This window comes from Taeniopygia guttata, chromosome 3 (genome assembly GCF_048771995.1).
Source record: "Taeniopygia guttata chromosome 3, bTaeGut7.mat, whole genome shotgun sequence".
NCBI lineage: Eukaryota > Metazoa > Chordata > Aves > Passeriformes > Estrildidae > Taeniopygia > Taeniopygia guttata.
This window is the reverse complement of record NC_133027.1, coordinates 103,472,587-103,497,274: the sequence shown is the minus strand read 5'-3', so window position 1 is coordinate 103,497,274 and position 24,688 is coordinate 103,472,587. Positions and strand designations below refer to the sequence as shown.

The 24,688-nt window shown below is 40.0% G+C and overlaps 1 protein-coding gene across 4 annotated transcripts in view; it reads right to left on the bottom strand.

The window, feature by feature from the left end:
• The window catches only part of RPS6KC1 (ribosomal protein S6 kinase C1), an 85,317-nt gene that overhangs the window by 35,817 nt on the left and 24,812 nt on the right, over positions 1-24,688 (bottom strand). For all 4 annotated transcript variants that reach the window (XM_012572382.5, XM_072927547.1, XM_072927546.1 and 1 more), the window contains 2 exons: positions 11,872-11,990; positions 4,315-4,407 (listed from right to left, as the gene is read on the bottom strand). In XM_012572382.5, coding sequence (XP_012427836.4) covers positions 4,315-4,407; positions 11,872-11,990 — 212 coding nt within the window. The remainder of the gene's footprint in view (positions 1-4,314; positions 4,408-11,871; positions 11,991-24,688) is intronic.

Genomic DNA, 24,688 nt, shown 5'->3' with positions numbered 1-24,688 from the left:
ATGAATAGTTACTATTATTACTCAGTTTCAGATTTTCAACGTTTTTGCCACTGCTATTTTCCATTATGCCCCATTTGTATGTACATTCCAGTTCCCTTTCCCCCACACCTCTTAGGCACACACACAGCCACTCATTCAAATCTGTAAGATGATCTAAAGGTGCTCAACAGAGTGCACCTGAGAGCCAGGGGAGAGAAAACATCTGCCACAGTCAACTCAGTTTCACAGCTGCAACAGTCTTTAATCTCACCTGAAAATAAAAGGCTGAATATTAGAATTCCTAACAAACACTAACTGGACATAGTGAGCTATGTCTGTTACTTAGGCACAACACCACACATGCTGCCATAAGAAGGGACTGCTCCTCCTACCCCTCTGATTAAATTTCATTAGAACTAGCCATAACCTGTTTGAATTCAACTCTGGGTCTGCAAATTATGCATGTGAAGTTGACATATATTCTACCTATTTCTGCCTTTTGGCACTTTCACTCATTAAGCAGACAAGTAGTGATCACACTTTATAAATAATTAATTTGGTTATCCTGTGTATTTTTAAAGCCACTTCATCAAAATGTACAGCCACCAGAATTAGGATTTCTCAGGACAGTATGGGAGACACAAAAAAAACTTATATTCACAATTAACAGAATTGCTTCCATTTTCTAAAAAATGTTATCTGTCTCAGAAACTCCAAAAATAATTTTACTACAAGGCCCTGCTGAGAATATGTGATTTTATTAGGTTTCATAATAAATCTTAGCAGTGTATTGAACAACAAGGTGAAATGCATGGACAGCTGTGGAAGCACTGAACACAGCCAGTACCAGCATCGACAGTGTGCCTTGATGGGGGACCAGGGAGGGGATAGAAGAGACATGAAAGACAGCCATTGGTTACAGAGGCATAGTTATTACTTAATGCTCTCTGCTTTCAAGGTGAATCTTTAAATTGAATGAATCTAAACAACAGAGGGTTCTAAAGAATAAGAAATTGGGTTTGAAACAGCATTGTGAAGGTATCCAGCAGCACCATAACAAAGTCGTTTCTTTAGGGGCCGGTTGTAGCTTCAAAGGAAAGATTTGCCTAGGGCAGAAACTCAGCACAGAACCTGCAACCTTGATTTTTAATTAGGCAAAGTTTGAAAGCAAAACTCTTCCCTATTCCAAAAAAAAAAAAAAAAAAAAGAAATTTCCTACTTTAAGGTACATGAGATGGTAAAATAATTGATCATTTGTAGTTGATGATAACAACAGTTACAATATTTAGGTATTTGTTTCCAACGCAGTACCTCTAGTAACATTAATAAGAGCCTTGCTGCCCAAACAGCAGCACCTCACATTCCACAACGCTTGCAGGACAAAAGCCACCTTTACAATTAGATTACACCTCCATTTTCAGAAACCTACTCACAGGCAGGCTCTTTACATATTAAACATATAAGAAACCTGCAAACACCGCCTCCTTAACTTTTGACACCATGAAGTGAGCAAACACAGCAGCAGCAGAACTCAAAAAGAAAAAAAAAAAAAGAATGGCTTCCTCAAGCAAAATGTAAGTCTATTTTAGTCTACTAAAATAGTCAGATTTATACTACAGCCTTTGCATGAGAGCAAAAGCAGAAGGATGGGAGGCAAGGCACATATGGGCATAATTCCCCAAGTTTTCACAATAATTTAAGGAGCTTAATAATGCTGAGATCTCTGTCTCAGATATAGCAGAAAAAGGTCAACGCAACAAAAACTACTGAGGTGACAAGGAAGTTGAAAGGGCAGACAGGGGAAGAAAGATTGCACACTGGGAATAAACTAGGCTAAAATTAAATATCTAATCATTCTGCCTGGTCTAAAATAGTTTGAAAAACCCAGAGTTTCAGGTAGCAACAAGCATTTTGTCCCTGAAAATGAAGCCAATTCAAAACACTTGAAGAGGCTTCAAACGAAGAACAAAGAGTGACATTACTCTAAGGGAAAGCACTGAACCTTTCAGCATTTGAATGAGGGAAGGTTAACAGCTGGTTTTCTCGAGGCAGCACTGTAGCAGGCAGACACCACTCTGGGCTTCAGCAGTGGGAGAACAAGTCTGCAAACCAACCAACCAACACCTTTTTCAAGTCGGTGTGCTTAAGCCAGTCTTGCACAGGGTTAGTCAAGCCAGCAGTTACACCACCAGTGACTCATTACTATCCACACACCTATTTTCTGCTGAAACCAAAGCAGCTACCTTTAGGGTTTGAATGGAAGATTATTTTCAGGCAAAACTCTGCGTGGTGCTGAATCAGTTACAGCCTTGTGCCCAAAAGCATAGCATCCTCAATGCCAGCCCTGAAAATCAAAATCCATTTTCAGGAACAAGCACGCTATGTCATCTACTTGGCTGCAGCAAGGATACTTACACATTGATTGGATTTCTCCATGATGAGAGCTTTAGGGCATATGGAAGCAGAGAAGGAGGGAAATGACAGTGGTGGTGAGGAAGGAAGGGAGACTGTGCTTTAAACCAAAGGCAGGGGCATCATCTCCAGCCCACAGATACATCTGCACACTTTTGTTTCATATTCACATGCATTTTGTGTATGCATTATAAAACCAAATAAAATATTCTCTGGGCTTAGAGCAGGTTCTCATTTGCCTCACAGTTTTACAGACTCCTATAAATATATGCTAAAAAGCAGCATACTCAGAATAAGGCTAAGATTGTGATGTGAGAATCTGGAAGAAGGAACTCAGAGTACAAAGACACCTAACAGAATTTTCTACACAATAATCAAACATAAACTCTGAGCCCTATGATACTATTCACACAGGAGCATTCCAGTTATATGCACAGGCCTGTTACTCCTTGCATACATCTCCAACTCTGAGAATCTTGTGGTTTTGTCATCATTAGAACCCTGATTCTCCCCAGCTCTGCTTGAAAGATCTGGACATGTTCAGTTCAGACCTGAGATGCTTACTGAAACTGCTCGGAGAGAGCTAAGGAGATCTGGTAACACCAAGGACTGCAAAAGCTTCAATCTGATTAAGCATCTTTTCCAGTAGCTGTTCATTAGCACTACACAAGAATGGAGATATTGAGAAAATCTTTTTTGATCCATTTCCAACATTTCTGCAGGCTCACTCTGTCAGAATAATTTAGAAAATCCATGCACACCGCATCCATTTAGTGGCTACTAACTTAGCACCTACAAACAGGTGCTACAGATAGGTGGTCTTTCCAACATGTCTCTATGTATACAGAGTGGAATACAGGTTAAATTCTGTACTTACAACTGAGGAAAGAAGATGCAGTGAATATGAAGTCAGAGCTTAGAAAAACCTTGTGTGCTATAAAAACAACCATAATACCTAATTTATACAGCCCCCTAAGGAGAAGTTATCAACTTATGCACACAATTACAATGAAACAGGCAAAGAAAAACAAAAACCAGTCCCAATAGCTAAGTTCAGTCCAACAAGAAAAAGAAACCAAGAAATACAGACCTCAAGGGATGAGCCACAGGTTTTTGATGCATGTTACAAATGCATAAATTGACCATGCATCAGTAGCTCATGCACAAAGTAGGGACTACATAAGGAACTATCAAAAGGCACAAGGGATTTGGCACAGCAAAAAGGAAACGAGCCGTTACAGTCTGCATTAGCCACTGTCACACTGCTGAATAATGCATCATCTTAAAAGTATTTGGTAAGGTGGTAACTAATCAGCATTATCAAAACAACCCAACAATTCTTCTGGTCTCTTAATTAGGCTTGCAAAAAAATCCGTATGGCCCTTTACTGTTTACAGACGGGTATTATCCTGGGATTCTGGAAGACATTATTTGCATGACTCAAAAATAAGCTTGGCTTCATTGCTGAATCTCTGTCTTGGCAAGGGATTTCAATTCTGAATTCTCAGGGAAGGAGAACAGTCGTGTGTGTCCCCAGCTCCCATTTCAAGTAAGAGTTCAGATGTAAGAATTTCTACCCTTCTATATTTTCCGTATCCACCAGACTGTTCAACTGAAAACACATCAACTTGTCCTTACCCCAGAACAGCAACCATGGTTTCATTTTTGAAAAACAGGCCTCATCCTATTGAATGCTACCAAACATGTACCTTTTCCTTTAGCTCAAATACATTTTGCATGACCTTACATGAATTGCTTAGATAAAAGCCTTTTTTTCTTCTACTTTTGTTATTTTAAAGTGCAGATGCATTTGAGTCATTTTCCCCTTTTGTTTCATATCCTTAAGATCCACAGCTTCAAAGACAAAATGTCAGCATGCAGTCGATTTATGACCGAATTCTTGAGGAGACACTGAAGAATTACCTTGTCAATCACCCCAAGGACTCTGAAGGTCTTCAGTTCCTCGGCAGGGCTCCTTAGGTTCCAAGAGGGCCTTGAACTTAGTGATCCTGGAGGCTAATGGAAGATATCAAAGATTATACATCAATCAGGGTGGTACTTGAAGGAAGACTGCCTGCTGAAGCAAATGCCAGGCCGAAGGAAACTAAATTTATCATAAATCAGAGAGACTGAAGATGAAAGGAGAAGTTTTCTGTTTGTCCTTAGTGGGGGGAAAAAAAAACAACTTGCAAGTAAATAAAAGTCAAGATAACACTGAAAACAAAAATTTAAAGAAGAAAAAAGCAATGAATTTTTGTCTTTTCTATGCTTAATGGAACTCAGCAATTGATTACTTAGTTCTTACCACATAATAATAATCAATCAAAGCCTTACAGGTATTCTGGGTACAAAATAATTCAGAGATCACTGAGGAGGAGAAAGCAAATTAGAGGCTTTTTAAGCCTGAAGAACATAAAATATAGAATTATAAATAGGGTTCTCTTGCTCTCTGGTGGGCTTTATGAAATCCTTTTAATAATAAGGTGCACAACAGAAACGATTCCTAAAGCTGCCTTAGAAAAAGTAACTACCTCTGTATCATTAATCTAGAAATTAACACCACAGCAAGAAAATTGGCAGGTGCTAACTATTCAAGTAGTTAGTATGCAAATATACATAGATGTTTGTCCATAGTATGTTTTGTAGTTTCTCAGAGCAAATTCAAAGCTTGCATGTCAGAGGGGGGAACAACGTTTCAACTGGAAGTCTTTTGGGACAAATATGAACATTTTAAGCATCCCAAATACCTCTGGCATGTGAACAAATATTTTCAGCAGTTTCTAGTTGCCAACTGAGAGAATTTATTAGATTTTCCTCCAAAAATTCAACATGTAGCTTCTCGTAGACCCACAGACCTGTACCTCACAAATAAGGTAACTTCATCTGCAGAGATGCTGAATGCCAAACTCCTTTGAGCATAACCTGGCCTCCCCAAGTAGATTTCCATCACAAAAAGGTGCAAAGGAAGAGGAAGGTCAGCATTCTGAGGCAATATTTAACAGCTGTGTCACAAAGGAAAATGGCTGGTAGGCAAATATGCTGTGGATTAAATGCTTATGTATCAGGAAAAATCAAAAAATTTTCCCCTGTGATGAGACACTCCAAGATCCTGAACTAGGCAGAGCAATTTCCTGCCCACCTGTTTTTTCCCCTTAAGGCATCCTTACTGTGCTATCCTCAAAGGTCAAAGCAACTCCTCAAAGCCTTCTCCATTCACTCAGCAACATTCTCTCCTTCCAAATTCCTTCCTAAAAACCAGTACTTATTTAAGTACTGATTGCCCACAAAAACCAAAAGAAAGGGCCATAAATACATGTTAAAAAAGCTTGGAGAAAAGTGTGCTTTTCTGGGCTCAGTGTTTGGGAATTTTTAAGTTATCTTCATTTTTTTTGTATGGATCTGATAATTGTTCTGTCACATAAACCCTGCCAAGCAGGAATACCAAAGCAATTAAGAGAAAACAGCCCAGATTCTACAATTTAAAACTACAGGCTTTAACAGGAAGAAGAATAAAAAAAGACAACTTTATATGAACTATTTTCTCCAAACCTAATTTCGGTTCCACATTCCAGTGAGCTGTTGAAAGTATTTTGAGAGTGTGCAATTTTTCTGCAATAATGAAATACTTCCTTTGAAACAAAGAGTTGTGCTAACACAGTTTATTCATGACAAGATTTCAAAAGCATTCTAAGAAAGACATTTAAAGGAAGAGAACATTTCCTAATCCTCTGGACTACTATAAAAGATTTTCACTTCTATCTGCTTGCTATTACATTGTATAACCACTCCTCAATAATCGCGCTTTTAAAATTTTCTCTTATGAATAACATTTGAACCATGAATTAAGTTCATACATCTCTACAGAAGTTAATAGTTGTCTAATAATGCTATACAATCACACTTCTGCACCCGTCCTGTCCAAGGAGCCAAAAAACCCCAGTATATATATTTTAGGTCTTTCTCTAAAATGTGACCTGTGGTGGCACAGTTGGTAATAGTGTGTATACACACTGATTTTTATATGTGTGCTCTACAGTCACTTCTTACCTTAGAGGGATTTACAATCACATCCACAGCTCCCAGCATGCTCTCCATTTTAATCAGTTTCGTTCTTTACAGTACTTTGGTTTCACTGTTTCAAAAGTCTAATAGAAGAGCCCAATGATGGGAAGGCATTACATTCTGTTGTGAAGCAGGCTGGAAGCAAACTGAATTCCCAGAACAATTCCCAAAACTACAGCAATTAAGCACTCTATGAAACAGCCTGCTCTTCTGAATAGAGTAAAAATCCAAGCTCAGCATCTAGGCAGCAAGAAGAAAAATAACTAAAAACCCTCACTCTCATCAAAAAACAGAGGAACAAAAAGTACAGGAAGGAGGATAACAACAACAAAAAAAAGCTTCATTTGCCTTTAGAAATGAGACAAATACTCTGAACAAAGTGTCAGGCTACTTCTGCCTGCAGAAGGCCTTCAGCAGCCTGCCCAAATGCTCAGCATGCTGCTCAGGTATCCCAGGATCTTCTCTGTTGTGGTCAGGCCCTCCCTATTTCCAGACTGCACCGTGAGCTGCACAGCTGGATTCATCCAAAGTTAGGATAGGCATCACCAGTTCCTCTCCCACCATCACCTTTTACCATGTGTAGATTTCAAGCAGAAAAGGCTGATGTTGACTGTGATGCTCCTGCAAGGACCCAGCAGCCTGTGGCCACTGCTTGCCTTTGGAAAGCTCTGGGTTTGCAAGCTACACAAGGAATATGGCAACAGCCCTTGCCTCTGCTTTGCCATCACTGCCAGCAGGGTAGAAGAGCAGAGGGAGACAGAGGAGAACTCCACCAATCAAGTAAGAGAAAGGGCATTTAATGTTAATCTCATTTAAGGCAAGAGCACTATCCCTAGCCCAGCAACACAAACACCATTTGATAGGAAATTATAGAATATCCTGAGGTGGAAGGGACCCACAAGGATCCAGCTCCTGGCCTCAAACAGGGAAACCCCAAAAACCACCCCATGTGTACATTTCAGGCTGGGGGCACCCCAGCATCTGTGAGGGGGGTTCCTTGCACCCTTTTCTTCCTGGGATGCAGTGAAACACAAGGAATGGTGGAGCCTTGGTCCTTCCTTGGTTGCTCAAAGCAATCCACATGCTCAAGCAGTGATGCCACTCACACTGGTCTCTCAAAGCTTTCCCAGCACAATGCTATTTTTCCTGGATTTCCTCGAATTGAATAGTTGATCTTTATTTTCCCCTCTTCATTCTTTCACCCAGAAAGCTCTGCTAATTTAACTGCTAATGCTGCCACCTTTGACATCAGTCACCACAGATCCTCAGGATAAGAACAGAGAACTTTCATGAACGCCAGTGCAGATCTGCACATCAAAATTCAATCTCCCCTTGCCATTGATGATGATTGCCTTGTCTGATGATTTCAATAACTTTCTACCTGTAGCATAGCCAGAGCTTCAGTTGCAGCAAGGAGATGCCTTGTTTTGATGCAGATACATTGGTATCTGCCTCATGGGTGTGACAGTGCTTCCAGCTCTCCTGGTATGGCAAACATCCTGGCTTCTTCCTCTTTCTGCACCATGAGAAAACCAGGTTGGATTTCTGCCTGCATCTGAACCAGACAGAACTAGAGATTGCTTCAGAAGCAATCTCACCAGTTGGAGAATGCACCTTTCCTAAAGCTGGGACACACCTTGGATGTGATCCTAGAAGTTGAGACTGTATCTCTTACTTTATGTTAAATTTATATCTCACAGAACTACAGCAGTGCATTTTCTTTATACTTCATGTAATTTTCATGCACATTTAATGAGAATTTTAGGAAGATATCTTATGTAAACCACAAAGACTGCTTCTTCTGTTCGGGCATCAGGCTTGCATGTACCTCTTGTTACTAAATTGCTTTGAAAATCAAAAATAATTGACATTTTAAAAGACAACAGCTTTCATAATGATGCAAAAAGAAACAACTCTGAATATATGAAGTTAGGCGTAAGTAGAATCAGAACTAATTTCAAAGAGGGAATAAAAATATGCTTAACAACAACTACCAAAGTTAAAACGGCGCCGCAGCCTGTACCAGCAGCTGTGCTGGGCTTTGCAGCTGACAGCTATGCAAGACTCCAGCTTTCTGATGGTCACTCCAGTGTGATTCGGAGGCTGTTGCTGCAGCTCCCACTCAGGCTTGGAAGTGGCTCCCCAGAGATGCTACTTATAAAGGGGCAGAGGAGAAAATGCAGCTTGAGGATCAGCAAAATGACCCAGTGCTGCTCTTACACAGCGCTCTGCGGCTCTTGCCCAAGAGACGGCCCTTGAGGCTGCTGTGCTACACCAAAGGCAGAAGGACAGCATTTGCTGCAGCTTGTTTTTCACATGCCTGTTTAAAAGCTCCAGAAGCTCGTCTCCACATCTCCTACTCTTATGGGTCACAGCAAGGCTTTTCTCGATGTTTACAAGACACTCAGATGAGCTCCCAGCTCAAGGTCACAGCTGGGTCAGTTCCCTGTGTTTCTTTTAAGCTCACTACCCAAAACCTTTTTTAACAATGCCAAGGATTCTCCAAATACCACCTTCTTGTGTTTCTCTCGTCACCACTTGAACCCGCAAGCAGCAGGGTGCTTGCCAAGGATGCTATCCTTGAGAGCTACACTGCTGAAAAGTAACAAAGTAGTTGTTCTTCATTTGGTTACCATGACATCAAAGACAATTTTGCTTCTCAGCTCTCAAATACCACACTTTTGCATCTTTAGGGAAATCTGGTCTTGGAACAGGCGAGGGCCTGGCATCTCCAGCCATGAAAGAATGGCTCACTTCCTCCTTGCCTGGGCCCCAGAGAAAAGCCAGTGCTTTGTGCTTTACCTCCAAGTGGTGCTCAGATGGCAAAGGGGTAGCTTGAGACACATTTAGCAAGCACAGTCTCTTGAGACTGCTGCAGGTGGCTCAGCACATGGCTCAGCACATGGCTGGCATGCCAAGCCTTCGGGAGATCCAACAGGCTGAGAAGTGCAGGACAATAACTGAACCTGCACTTCTGAGCTTACCCCCTTTCTTGTTGCACAATTCTCTGGCCTGGTGGAGGAGAAGGAAGCAAAATTCCATGTGTAAGGAGGACAGGTCAGCCTAGTCCTGATGCCCATGACTGCTCCTTTTAAGGGCACAACAGGAAACACAAAGCCACCTACAGCAGACAGGGGTGACAAAGCCGATCTGCCCTGTGACACCAGGTCATGCACTAGAGCACTTTGCCTGAAATGCCCACGCCCGCTTACCAGCCAGACCTCTTTCTCCAAGGTGCAAATGGTCTCAGCACCCCCACGGCCCATGATATTCCCTGAACTGAGCCACGCCTTCCATAACAAAACTGCACTCTGACACTTGTAACAGGGGCCCAGGGACTGCACTAACTGTGCCCATCATGGACTTCACATCTTTAGAAGGACACAAAGTATCTGCAAGTTGCCACTAGTATCTCCCAAGAATCACACTGTCTATAGATGGAAGTTCTTCCAGTGCACTTACCACTGTCCATATGGGGTGGAATAATTCATGCAAACTCCAATATAAACTATCTTGAGAAGTAAAAATAATAAGCAGTAACTAAAGTGCAAGAATTCAGACCTGCTCAACAACCAACATGCAGGAACAGTCACATTCCTCATTTTCCTTAAGACATCATGCAAAAGCACAGAGCATACTAGCTCTCTGCGGTCCCTACCACTACCCTCACAATAATTTTGGGAGTTAAGTCCTTCTCCCAGGTAACTTTCAGCTATGAACAAGAGACAAGCTATTCCTCACCACAACCATCATGACCCATAAGCACCACCTGTCCTCAACATCAGCACATTCCAAAGTTCTAAGATAAAAGTAAAATCTATGCATTATGAAGAGCAGCAAATAAAGGACATTAACATATATGTACAAACTTAGGAAAAAGACAAGGCTAAATCACGGCTGCATGGCCTTTTTTGTAAACAGGAGAATCAGCCAGGTGCAACACTTTGTACAAAACAAGATTTGCCATAATTTGTCAATTTTGAGTTTCAACACAGAAGGAGAATGTTTTTTTATTCTATCTGCTTTTTTTTTCTTGTCTTATCCCAATTAAATCTGCTTTTATTTGGACCTGCAAAGAAGGCATGTGTCTTATTCAGTACAGCATAAAAGAGGAAATACTTTACCTCTCAAGCTCACACAGAAAAATGCAACCTATTTCTTCCTCCTTCCCAACTGCAGTTAGTTTTTAAACTTATAAAAAGGCAAAAATAGGTTGTTCGTGGATTTTTTTCTCTTGTTCTTCAGTTTCCAAACACACTGAGGATTCAATTCAATATAGCTTCTTCCCCATTTTCAGGGGTGTTTGACCCAAAGAAAGAATACCTAGTAGGAGTTCGTATCTGTCCAAAATATTAAATTGTTCAAAGTACAGTTCATAGCAACAGCAAGACTCCAAGCCTCACAAAATATATCCCATTTGGAACATCCTCAAAATTGTACTTGTGGGCTCTCAACATGACAAAATCTACCCTTAAAAATCAGTGTCTTTGCTTTTTAAATTTACTTATTGGATAGACAGCTTTTAGAAGGCTTCCAATTTTTGCAGCAGTTGTCTCCTTAAAGCATTTTTAGATCTGTGCAAAGTAAGAAGCAATAATCTTCTATCCCTTTTATTATCCCTTGATATTAGAGAGTCAGGAAGTTTGTAGCTTTTATACTTACTGCAATAGGGCAGTCATTGACAATAACACAGTTTAACAGGACAGCAGTAAAAGTCTAAAGCAGAAACAGATAAATCCTAAAGGAACTGTTTAAGGAAGGGCAAGTTAGATATTTATTGAGGATATCTTAGAACAAGCTTTGTTTGTCTTTTTTACAAGCAGAGATAAAGGTATTCTGCTAAAGAAAGTGGAAATTAGCACAGAAACTTCTCAAAAATCAAAAAGGAACTGATCCCATAAGCATATCCAAGAGAGACATTTTAAAGGATCAGGAAGAACCTTTGCTCTATTAAGGACTTGTTCTGTGGAAAATTAATCTGATCCCCTCTACCCTGTGCTTGACTCACTTGTGATACATCACTGTGTGCTAGGCTAAAGAAACCAACAGGTTTCTCACTCCCTACAGGACTGACCAACATTCTCATGGAAAAGTCAAATGAAATTTTACATTCTAGCATGGCTTTTTCCTTTACCTTTAGATTCTTCAGCATGATGAAAAATGTCTACATCATCAACCATGAGCAGTAGGAAAGCTTGTGAAAAGCAGTTCTGTATTAAACCAAGCACTCCTCGTAACATTATGAAGAATCAGAAAGAATGGCAACTTAACAGAAACACAACATCAAAATACTCCTCAGGCCTCCCAAAAGAGAAATTTTAGACAGCTTTTGAACCTTAAGCTTGAATATGCTTTGCTACTTAATTATACCAAATCCTGAAAAAAATTAATTCAGAACAAAAAATAATTAAAGCCTACCATAGAAGCAGATACATCTTCAGAGGTTTTATGGTAGAGACTGGAAATTTTTTCAGCACGCATAAGGTATTCTGCCGTCTTCCTTTTCACTGCTTCTCGACGAGTTGGACTTGATTCACCTCAATGGAGGAAAAAAAAAGTTATGCTTTCTATGAAGAGAGAGTTACTAAGTACTCAAAGCACATGACTACTTTGATTCTACCTCCTTGATTTCTTTTGGGTTATTCATAATCAAACCTAAAGATATGCATCTCCTAAAAATCCAGTACTAGGATTTCAGAGTTCTACAAAAATAACAAATTAAGCCTTGCTATAGACTAAGGTAAATAAAAAGCCTTTCCTATTATTTCTGTGCTTTGGTATATGTTCCTATGGTAACACAGATAAGAACTGAAACAAAACACTGATCCAAACCCTGCATTCCAAAAAGCAAAATCAATGAGAATAGACAGAGTAAGATGTTTACAACAAAACAACAAGCTTATTTTTTCCTCAGGTTTCCAGTATGGACTCTCCTTATTATACATGAAGTCTAGAAATGCTATTAAAAGCAAGAAGGCAACAGAGGAGAGACACTAAGAACTCCTAAGAACTCCATAGCTCTTCAATACTAGACATTCCTTGCCTCTTGTCTTGGGGTAACAGGGGAAGAAAGCAATAATCACTTGCACCAACTATTTCACCTTCCTGATGGCGAAACAATCATTTCTGATCTAGCCAAACTCTTGGTGAGAACCACATAGTACCACACAAACACTAAATTAATTCTGAAGCTTTCAGTTTGGTTTAGGCATTCACAACATGAGCAATATTGCTGTAACAGACTCAACCTGTGATGGCAACACCCAACCAGTCAACAAGCCAGCAAAGATGAGACTGAGACACAATTGTTATAACACAGAAATGAGATTATTGTGCTGAAAAAAAAAGACAGAGACAACTATCCCAGAAGAAGACTGAAGGACAACAGAGAGTTGATATGGCCCTGACAGTCTCTCCCAGCCCTGAGGCCATCCAAGACTTGCAGAAACAAAGCCTTGACTGTGCCAGGCTCTGAACTGCCAGGTGCAAGCCAGCACCTCTCAAACCGATGCTCAAACAGGGCAAGGAACTGCAAGGATATCCACCCAACAGCTACTCCACATGAAAGACAAGGCAAGGAACAGGAGAGGCAATAAATTAAACACACAAATACACAAACCCCAACCAACGGCAGATAACAGACATTAATGAAGACCGGAGCTCATAAGACACTGATCACCAGGCCATGAAAGGAACCCGAGTGTAATCTTGAAGGAGTTCAACCAGAAACTTTGTAACTGATAAGAAAAAAAAATAGGATTATTGTGGGTTATCAAGAACGAGTCCCATAAAAAAGGGCAAGCTTATTATGGAATTTCTGATAGAGAACTTACTGTGTGAATGCTTGCATTCAGAAATTACTGCGGGAGGTTTTCAAGGGGCAATTGTGGCAATGTGTAAGACATTGTGAGCTTTTCAAGGACAGAATTAAAGGTAGGGGTCAAAGTGGATTGTTTTAAAATAGACTCCCATTCCTTTCATATCATGACTAGAAACTACCCAAACACACAGAACCATCACACCCAGACTCCATCAAAAGTAAGCAGAAGAGACTTTGGACCTACTCCAGTTCTGAGATAAGTGATCACTTATAAATTTTCCTATCTATCTCACTGCAGGAAGAAAAAGCGATTGTCCCCTCCTTGGATATAGACACAAGAGTGTTCTGCAAAAATCTTTATCTACACATCATTTGAGACAGACAGAAATTCAGTGCATTTTCAGGACACAATATTATGGATATTTATCAATATCTCAGTAATTTCTCTCATCCTAAAGACCTAAGGAAATCTTGGTAAAAAGTTCCCTTCATAAGACTTAAGACAGTCTTACTCCCATCTAGGATTAAAAAAACCCAATCACTCAACTCTTTGGCGTTGTCATTATCAAAAGAGAGTAGACACACAGCATTTTTTCAATAATCCTGTGTTGCAATTTCCTAAAACAGGGCTAACTCTTGCCTTCATCTCTGCAGGTAGTGTGAAAGCACCATGAAACTCCTGGTGCTGAGGCACTGGTGAGCACCCACGTTGTCTCAGACACGCCAAGTGGCAGCCGCTCAGGGAAAACGAGACATCCGCACAGCAACAGCCAGCTCTTCAGCCAGCATTTCCTTCCAGCAGGCTGCTAGAAAACTGCTAGGTCAGTGTCTAAGGCTATCATAAAAGTCAAGCTTAAGACTTAATTGTTAGTTATATGTATTTACTTGTGATGTTTCTTGCTTTTTTTCAATGCTTCAGTAATTTTACAGTAATTAACGCAAACCAGCTAGGATGCCCTCTTAGAGCTGTCTTTGTTCTCCCTACTTTCACAAGACATTAATTTCAGTTTTCCTTCTACTTTTCCTTCCTGATTAATTTGTTAAATAACCTTTGCAAGCTGTTCCCCTCATTAAAATCTTCAGCCATAAAAAAGGGTGTGAATTCAAAAAATAACATTTATTCAACAAGTTCCAGACTCATATTTGTGAATAAGATCATTAACAGTTCAGTGTCTAAATACTTTAACAGGTGGATGATTGAGAATTAGGTTTATGGAAATAGGATTTTGGCTTTTTTTTTTTTTTTTTGCATTAGTTTAACCAAGAAAATGTAAAAAACTACATTACAAAACAAATACGCATTTAAACAGGCAATATCTCACAAAAATCTTTAAATAAATACAGGATATAAATTTAATAAACAAATAAATGCTACTTAAAAAGCCTCAAACACAGAGAGTAACAGTAAAGACCCCATTAAGCTAAAAATAATATTTAGCATTTATGCCAAATTTGAGGTCATAGAACTGTTCACTTAAAACTAAATAAATCACTAAAACACAGTACTAGAACAAATCCTTATATCTGACAGATGTCAAAGCTGTGATTCAGACTCCATTTTTTTAAATGCAATGTTACATTTTGCCATGAAATATTTGTTTTAGTTATGCAAAATGTATTTTCGAAAGCATAAATTTTATTTTATAATAAATTAGGAATAGTAATTTATTCCTATTTAAGAACTTTTGATTTAAATATTGTGTGAGCATATTGAGCTCCTATTTCCATTCTGTGGTTAGCCCACAATAATCTAAAGAGGTATCGCTCTAATTACAATTTAAACTTGAAAGGCATTTTTCTTTAAATGCCAGCAAACAGGAAATGTTTAAACTGTGTCAAAGCCTTTGATGAATCTTTACAACTGCTCATAAAAGCTCATCCTGCTTAAAATAATATTGATTTTTCATTTATTTTCCTAGATACTAGAAGATTTATGTTTCATCTGATCAGGATCAAAGCTTCTCCCCCCTCCTGATCACTGGGATTAAATCAGCAATGTCATTTTACACTTTTAAAAATTACACTGCTAAAAAGCAAGATATAAAAGTGAAGCAAGGCTGATCATAGGGACCTTAGAATAAAAACCCCTCAAGATTCCCCATCTCTCTCTCTCTCTCTGCTTTTGCTACAGAGCAGCTGTGCCTCACACAGATTCACATGAATGAAAATATTAAGGCAAGAAACCACCCACTTAGTTTATTTTCCATATGACTTTCCTGTAATTATTTTGTAAACTGTTCACACAACAATATATAAAAACATCTGCAAAAACAGGTAATTAATGTGTCAAGCCAAACTAATGCATTTTTTATGGTGTCCATGCTTCGTCAACTGTAATTATAACTCTTTTTAAGCAAATTATGATGTGTTTGTTGCAATGTGCAAGTGGTTATTTTAGATGCTCTGTTTACTATTACTGCAAACAGAATATAAAAACTCTACAGCTACTTTGTTGCACATACAAGCCTTCATCTACACACACAAGCACAAGCAGGCTGCTCCCTCATTTTCCAAAGGCTTTGCCTATTTCAAAGAAGTAAAAATAACCTAAAATGAAAATTGGCTTTGAAAAGGCTGACCAGGCCACCCACTGGCCAAAGTAACAGTAAGCCAGGACATTAGGACAGCAGCCAGTGATTTAAAATTTGTTCTTTAATTTATATTTCTAAAGACAGCTCAGCTACAATATATTTACATAGATACCCCTAACAGCATTCAAGTGATTTTGAGGGCTTGATAGAGAAAAACCACAAATATCAGAATAATTGCACCACTGAGTTCTTCTGTGACTTGTCTGATTGTTTGCCCATAGTGCACTGACTTGAATGAAAACCACAAAAAGGCAGCACTTCCACAACGTACAGCAGTGGCAACTGGAGAACTAGCAATATTTTTGTTTGTCTTCTGCTCAGAGTGTTCACTCACACTTCACAGTACCTCAGAAGAGGACATGCCTTCAACAGATCAGCTAACTCAAAGCTGAAGTGTTCAGCTCAGTTAACTGTTTATTCACACACCAAATCTTCTGTCATTCTATCATATGGTAAAACTACCTCTGCTTAGGTAGTTACAGCAAAAAGCTATAGAAAGGGGCCCATATTAAATAAACTTAGATAAATTTTAAAATTGGGTCAGTAAAGACCATGGACAAAAATCTGTCCTTTTTGCTCAAATAATCTGGGATAGTACAAAGAGAACACATCTCAGATGCATATAAGTGCTGTCAAACGTGCCCTGGTGTGTAGCTATTTTCCTCCAAGGATCCAGGATGAAGTCATGGTGAAGATCTGTTTCTCTCTGGATGATAAAGTAGCTCTAGTTGCCACTTGCTACTAAAATAGCCAAAAAAACTCCAAAAATCATCAGTAAACCATAATATGTAGCACCCACCCAGGAATTCTAGATATCCTTTCCTTTCTTTGTGCCTGACCAGGTCCAAATCATCCTCCTTAAGGTGTTAAGAGGTTTTCCTAAGCAAGAGTTAATCTCCCAGGGCAGCACAGGTGCACTCCCTGCCTGAGTAGGTGGTTGGCCAGGACAGGGATATTTTCACAGATAAAGTAAGGCCATAAAGTTAGTATTACCTGTCCCAATCCTCTGTGACCTCCTCTTCCTGCTTTTCTCTCAGACTTACTAAAAATACATGTGGGCTGCCTTCCTTTAAAGAAGATATCAGAAGAGATTTGCTCCAGGAAGGAATATCCTCTTGCAGAACAAGCTACAAGGAACTTATGTGAGACTGCCTGTTGTGCCAGCCCCAAACTCTACGTTCTTAACAATTTAAACAGTAAAACTTTCTCTAAATACTGAAATCTTCAATGAAACATTTATAATTGCCAAATCTAACAGCTATAATACCGTTTTTTATTTTTAAAAGTTTCTTTATCTTCTTCACAGTCTTCCTGCACATATCACCCAGCTGGATTGCTGAATTTTTCAAAGAATTGCTCTCTATAAAAATGCAAGGGAGTAAGCCTTAAAAGATTTATTTCTTCTCACAATGAAAAGAGGTTTAGCAGCACCTTCCTTATTAGTGGGTAGCCCAGCTGTTATTTTTGCCTAATTGGTTCAAGAGGACCTCTGTTCTTCTTAGGGCAAACACTTCTTACATCATGTGAAGCAGACTCCTTTGTCCATATTAGCCAAACAAAAGCTCAGGCACACCGTAAGTGACAATGCAACTCATAATCCAGCACGGGTTTGTGATGACTTTGGACACTGTTTTATAACCCCAAAATTTATTTCAGGAAGGGGAAAAGCTGCTGATTTTGGAACGAGTCTCCACCAACTTTCACAGGAGGGTGGGTAACCTTTAATTTTCAAACAGTTACTTAAGTGAAATGTGGCAGGTGCTGGGGTAGACGGATACTGAAGCATCAAGGAAAGAGCTATAGATTTGAGCAGCAGGTGGGAGCTTGGAATTGTGAAATAAGACCACTACCTCATCAGCTCTAGTATGCTTTACATTATATTAACAGCAAGTTCCTTTGAGGTGCTGATCAAATTCTGCAGCTGAAAAAAACCTGTAAATATTAAATAAGACAAAGGTTAAGCCCATTATGATAAAACAGCTTGAAATTATCTTTTTTCCTTTTTTTTCTTAACATTTTGAGAGAGTCAAATTTTATTAAGATGCAACACATTTATCAGAACCATTCTTTCTTGCTTTTCTGAAGATTCAGGACAGTACCGCACTCTATCAACCAAGAAGAAAAGCCACTTAAAAGTTAAACCTTTCACAGTAAAGCACAAATTTGTGACAGTGAGTGAATGCCTACAAATTCTTCTTCCACCTTTCCAGTGTGCTGGTAACTATTATGTCCATATGTTACATACATCATCTTCACTGCAGGTTGCCTGAGACCCTTAGAGATCTGTATTTCCTAAGAAGTTGCCAATTCTGCATCCTGTAGAAAACTTATGGCTACACACCTGTCATGTACACGTCTAGGTAAACATGCTCCAGGGAAAAAAAAAGTTGGCACATTTGCCCAAATTAAGATTACACAGAAGAATGGTGTGGGTGAAATGTGTTTGAGTGGCCAGTAAAGGAGTCAGTAATGTTGAAGATAAGAAATATAACTTGCCAGAAATGTTAACCAACAAACATCTGCTTCTAGAGAAACTCCCTTATTAAATCCACAAGGTGGTGGTAGCTTTTCATGCGCATGTACAGCTACCTCAAAAAAAATAAAATGAATGGTCACAGAACCCAGCATTTCAGGGAGGAAAGCCTTAACTTCCTATCTATTTGCTAATACTTGTAGTCTTAATTCCACCAAAATAAGACTTAATATGACAAATATTCTTGAACACTCTTCTGCTGAACTACTTCAGAAAGCAATAAATCCTATAAGTGTTTCAAGACAGAAGGACAAGCAGTGACATTCTAGCACAGAGAAGGGAACAAAATGGTGACAGCAGCAGCAAGTCCCCCAACACAAGCATCATGGGAACAGGGGAAGAGCACTGACAGTCAGAACAAGGAAAGAAGTTATACAGGCTACCACCACGAGACAGGGAAAATTTCCAAGTTCTCTACACTCCTCCTTCTTGACTAAAAGGACAAGTTCAAATTAGAATTAGCATCCACAAACATTCCTTGCTTCAGAGCTCAGGAAACCCACATACACAGATACCTACCCCTTCAAGTAAGAACAGGGGGAAAAAAAGAAAAAGGCAGATTAAAAAAAAACCATTATGAGATTCATAAATCCTGACAGTCTAATACTACTCAAATTTATGTATTAAATGCAATTCATATGTACTTTTATATACTAAGGGAAGTGGTCTTCTTCCTTGAGCAGTCACAAAAATCTCTAAAACAGAAGAGTCAGCAGCAGCCCTTCTAGAGATCAAACCTATACTAGCCCTACACAGCTCTGAAGGATATTTTAAGATACTGGAAGAGTTAAGAAGGAAAGAGGACAGGAAAAAATAAAAGGAAGATGTGAAAAGAGACAAAGCTGTATATGCAAGAACTGTCTGGGAGAGAATCAGAGCACTGATTGTCATGCAGCATCATGCCCTTAAACCTATCTATGCAATTTTTCTATTCCAGCTAGCAATTTGCCTCAATTCACCTACAGTGCCTGAGGCATTGAATTCTGCAGCCAGAGACTTCAAATTTCTCACCTGCGGACAGCAGCGGCACTGTAACCTAATCAGTCTGCCCTGTCTACCCTGCATGCTGCAAGAACTGTGGCAGCCCTACTGGGTCTTCTGATGGGAGGCAGAAACCCCACACAGCTATAGTCAAAAAAAGATTCCTGCACTTTGCAGCTAAGTGTTGTGGCTAACAACAGCTGAGATAAAAGGCAGTGCTGGCTGGAAAAGATGTCTGTCAAAGAGGCCAGGCACCGGCAGCAACCTGGCAAGGAACTGCTATGAGGAAAGACTCAAATCTTGGAAAGGTCAGAACACCACCAAGTCAATGGAGCTAGCTGTGTCCCAAGAGGGAAAACCAATGAGATTTCTAAGGCTCACCTGGTAACATAGTTATTAATTCTTTAACAACTACATGCTAAGTAATCTCTGCATCACACCCTACACACTGGCTTGCAGGTATTGCTACAATTCACTTTCACATGTATTGCAAAGCTCTAAGCTCTGAAGCATGTATTACACCTCAGACTTTTATCAGCCTTCTGATGCAGAGAAGTCTTGCAGTTTAAATGGAACTTTGCCTTGAGTGTTTCTTTACATAGCTGAATCTGGCTGTAGTTATATAGTTTCTGGCATTAACTATACATATTAAGCATACTTTACTGGCACACGCTGTATTTTACTGCTTTGGCACAACGAGGTGCCTAAACCCAGCACTTTCACATAGGGAATGGCATCACTCAGGGTAGTCTATCCAGCATCTACTGCACAATGAAGGATCCTGCAGCACTGATCAGCTCTGAAGCTCTGTATGGTCTGCAATGGGCTTGGAAGACAACACATTCCAATTATGAACAGTTCCTAGTCCATACTAGCATGTGTTTCAGCATCACTGGCAGCATAGTGAGATGTGACTATTCTTTTTTAAACAACCACAGTATTTCCAACATCCATTTCTAATCCAGCTGCTTATCAACAAGCAAGTCCTGCCACACACTTTTCTTCTGAAGCAGCAGCTGTGATTTCAAGGCTGTATGAAGCACTAGGAGAAAGGAAGCACTTTGTATCATTGTTCAGAAAGCTCAGCCCAAACAGTTCTACAGCAAACAGACTGAGGGATAACACACCATAGGAACACAGAAGCCTAAGATCAGGGCAGGGAGAATTACAGTTCCACCAATCACCCCATCACCAGCCTTCCCTGTGGAGTTCAGCAAAACTCTGAGGGTTTCCCTGCAGACATAAGCTCACACCTCAATTCACCTTCTCAGAAAACAGGTGTGCTGCTTCCTTAAAGACATTGCCACAACCAAACACGTCTGCTGGATAGCTCAGAAAATGTTAACATCAACAAGGCATGCTACTCAGAGGTCTTCACAAGTGCAAGGAATTTAAAATAGCTACTGTGTGGTAACAGAAGTTGTCTTCACAAGTGCCATTCAACAAATAAGGAAGCCAGAAATGCGCTGGTGGAATGCCATGGCTGCTTCCCTTTTCATAACGTACTGTCTTCTTGGCATTCTGTCAAGCATGCTCCTGGTTTGCATCTCTGGCTCCATCACAAGTTCAAATCATAGCCCATCATAATCTCAGTAATTAGACACAAGTTGGTTTGTTTTCAGTATATCCAAAAATATCATCTAGTTGTCCAAAGTATTCCCAACATTTCATTGTATATGCATTTCTGGGTTAAAAGTCAAAGTCATTTTAGAAAGGTTCCAGTAATTTGTGTAATTTTTGTTCCAGCTCTGTTTACTGGGTAAATATTAAAATAGCAGAGAGCAGTGCAAAACTGACATTCACAGCCTGCTTTCAAAGACAACAGCAGCTTATTCAGAACTTGCAGATCCCTAACACAAAATAGAGATACCTGGAAAACAGCTTGTGGCTGCTGACCCTCCAGAGGCATCACATACTCCATGCAACAAGGTTCATGCTGCCTAAACTAAATCAATATTCATTCTGCCCAGCCACAGCTGCTACACATGTGAAAATGAACATCCCAAAACTCCGACACAGTAAATGGATCATCTCCCTTCAGATGTTAATGTGAAACATGGACAGACCAGCAATAAACACATTTGGTTTCTAAAGCACATGGAAGAGATCCCACCTGTACTTTTCTACACAAATTAGGCTGGCCATGTTATGTAACATTCTTGCTTCTTCACATGCCTGAAGTTATTGAAACACAGCAATAAGCAGCAGGGTTAATTTTTGTTTATCACACACCTCAGACTGCCCAGATCCATAAGGGATATAACTAAAGAAAGGCTACAATTGTAAAAGAGGAGCAGTTTATACAAACAGGACTCCCTTCTTTATTACAAAAAGTTCTCCATCATTTCAGTCTCATGATCTGCTTCTTCCTATGATAAACTGTGCCCTACACCAAAGTCAGGGAATGCACCACTTTGCATAAAACAGAGTTAACTTCCAGCTAGAAGTTGGTGGCTTGCTATTGATTAGTGCATTTTTTTCCATCACTAGGCCTGAAGCAATGCACTGACCTCAAAATGCTCTGACATGCTAACAAAACAAAGGAACAGCTATAATTGTGAGCCAAAGTTTCTATCAGTTAGCATACTTGCTATGCTTAAAAAGGCAGAAAACCTTGAATTCTAGAAGGTTTCAGCTCCTAGAGAATTGTTGAACCATCCTACACAACCCTTACAGATTTGTGTTCCAAAAGCTTCCAAACCCTGCATGCAGCAATGCCCAGAAAAGACAAGAGGCGCAGCAGAATTGGTATATATTCAGAAGAAAAAGGAAATTATGGCAGCTAATCCCTATCACTGCATGCAAGGCAGCTCTGCTATAAATGAAACAGGAAGGCACAAAAGGTGCAGTTCAAGGGCTACACCATCAATCCAAGATTTCATTCTTCTTCCCACTGACAACTGGTTAATATTAAAGATGAGTATGGAGCAGAAATAGGTCAAACATGTATAAGGAGCAGATGCCCAGAGTCCAAGGTATACACCACTCTCTGAGCACACAGGCAGCAGTCTTTCTCCAAGGGACACAAATTGGGTCTCTTGGCAGGACTACAAATAAGACATAAAAGGATTTAATACTAAACTCTGCAAGAGACTAGCAAAAGAAAATACATATTCACCTTGCCCAGAATACTTAACACCGCTGTACATCTGAGAGCATGTGCACAGAGCTGAAAACAAAGTCAAGATGGCCATTTCTCAAATATACAACACCTGCCTCGCCCAACACTCGTGCCAGCAGCACAGAGAGCTGGAAAATCTTTAGGAATATAACAGGCTCAAGTGTGCTCAGCTGCCTTTAGGAAAGCACCTATCTCAAACTAACCCACAGGTCTATAAACCTGCAGCACTGAACTTTCTCGTGCATGGTTTTGACGAGGCAGCCTCGAGCAGCAGATCCTGTGCTGAGCCTGAAGGAGCGACTGGTGCCAGACACAGCCTGACCTCCAGAGCCACCGAAGCAGCTCCCAGAGGCAAGAGCGAGCTGGTCCTGAGCAAATCCCCAGCTGGAAGCACAGAGGATGGGGGGCATTCCTTCCCCACCTCCGTGCGCTGCTGCAATCGCCCGATTCCAAGTCTCGGGTGGCAATTTGTATTTCCTTGCCGCCACCTCGTGGCTGAATCCCGCATTCCCGGGTCACTGCATCTTCCAGGGAAAAAGCCACCTGCTTTTCCCAGTTCCAGAGGTCACCCGTTCTGCAGAGCCACAGCACAGGTGTGCAAGGATCGAGGAACAAACACTGTGTTTCACTCTCGGCTGTTACAAAGTTTTATTTACACTGAAGAGGCGTAAAATAATCAGTGGCAGACGACCAGAAGCGTTTTGTAATATTGGACCATCCTTATCTTTGAAAGGAGTATGTTATTATCTGTGTGAAATACATAACTAGGGCTGTTTAAATAACTGAAGTGATTAGGTAGACGTTTTGCGGGTTTTCACTGCAATATACATTAAATGTTCACATATTTATGCTAAACACACCGCCTTCACAAAGCAGCTACATTAAAAAGTTTTGTTTGGGTTTTTTTGTTTTTTTTTTTTTCTTTTTTCACTGTCTTCATAGATCATGAAATGGCACATTTTTAGGAAGACATTTGGACCAGCCCTGTCATCATGAAGAGGGCAACAGTGTCTCTCTGCCAGCTTTCAGAAGCTTCAAGGAGAATGGGACAAAATGAGCTGGATCTACTCAAATCTAATGTGAATGCCCAAAGAGAATGAATATTCCTTCACAGCCATGCAGGGTAACAGAGAAAAATTAAAAAATAGCTGACTGCTAGGAACCACCCTGTGTAGAACTATCCCAAGGGATGTCACATAAAATGCAACTCATTCCCATTACCCCCTCTTGTGTGCCATACAGATGCAATGTCAGGGACTGCAAAGAAAAAGGTGCTGGTTACATCCTTCTTCATCCATCAGGAACATTGACACACACCACACAAGTAATCATCAGTACAAATTTATTAGTAACTCCCACTGCACTGAGTGGCATCGAGAAAATCAGGCAGAATATCACGATTTTCTAAGATCCCTTGAATTTCTCCCTAGCCTGAAAAGTACGGGTAAGTGGGTGATAGAAAAGGATTAACAGTTATCTGAGGCAGCTGGTTGAGTAGCTAGTGAACAGCAGAAAAGAAAAAATCCTTGGAGGAAATTTTGGCAAATATAAGTAAGAAATTCAACCTACTCTGGTTTAGCAAGTTCATATGCATGAGTTGAGCAAGTCACCCACACGCAAAAAGTCTTCCACAACTTTAAAGCAAACATATTACCCTAAGGATTACCATGAATTCAAAGCCAACATGTTTAACCACTGCCACAATTCAAGTATACATGATAATTACCACAGCAAAACTGATGTGCAATAGACTGACTTGTTTTCATGCCCTAACAGTTTGAAACTGTTTAATAAAGAAAGCTTTGAAGCTGAAGTTTGAACTGTCAGTTCAAAACAGCATCATGGCAACCTTGCATCATGGCTGGCAGACAGAAGTGTTTATGACAAAATAGGCTATCCTTCAGAAGATCACAACTGAATGGCCCACAGGACTGTGAAAAAGTGTACTTGAAAAGAAAGAATAGCTGGGCTCTCCAAAAGAAGACTGCCAGCATATTCAACACTAAGAATGAAAAACATTTTGACAACACAGGCAAGGAAAGGTAGGATGCTATTGAAAAGCCACAACAAGCAGCAAAGCAGCAACCCTACTGGCATCACTAAGACTTGGAAAGAGGTGGGTTTACTTTTGCCAAAAAGTATAAGACACTTTAAGCAAAGGCTGTGCACATATCTTGGCTCACACCTCT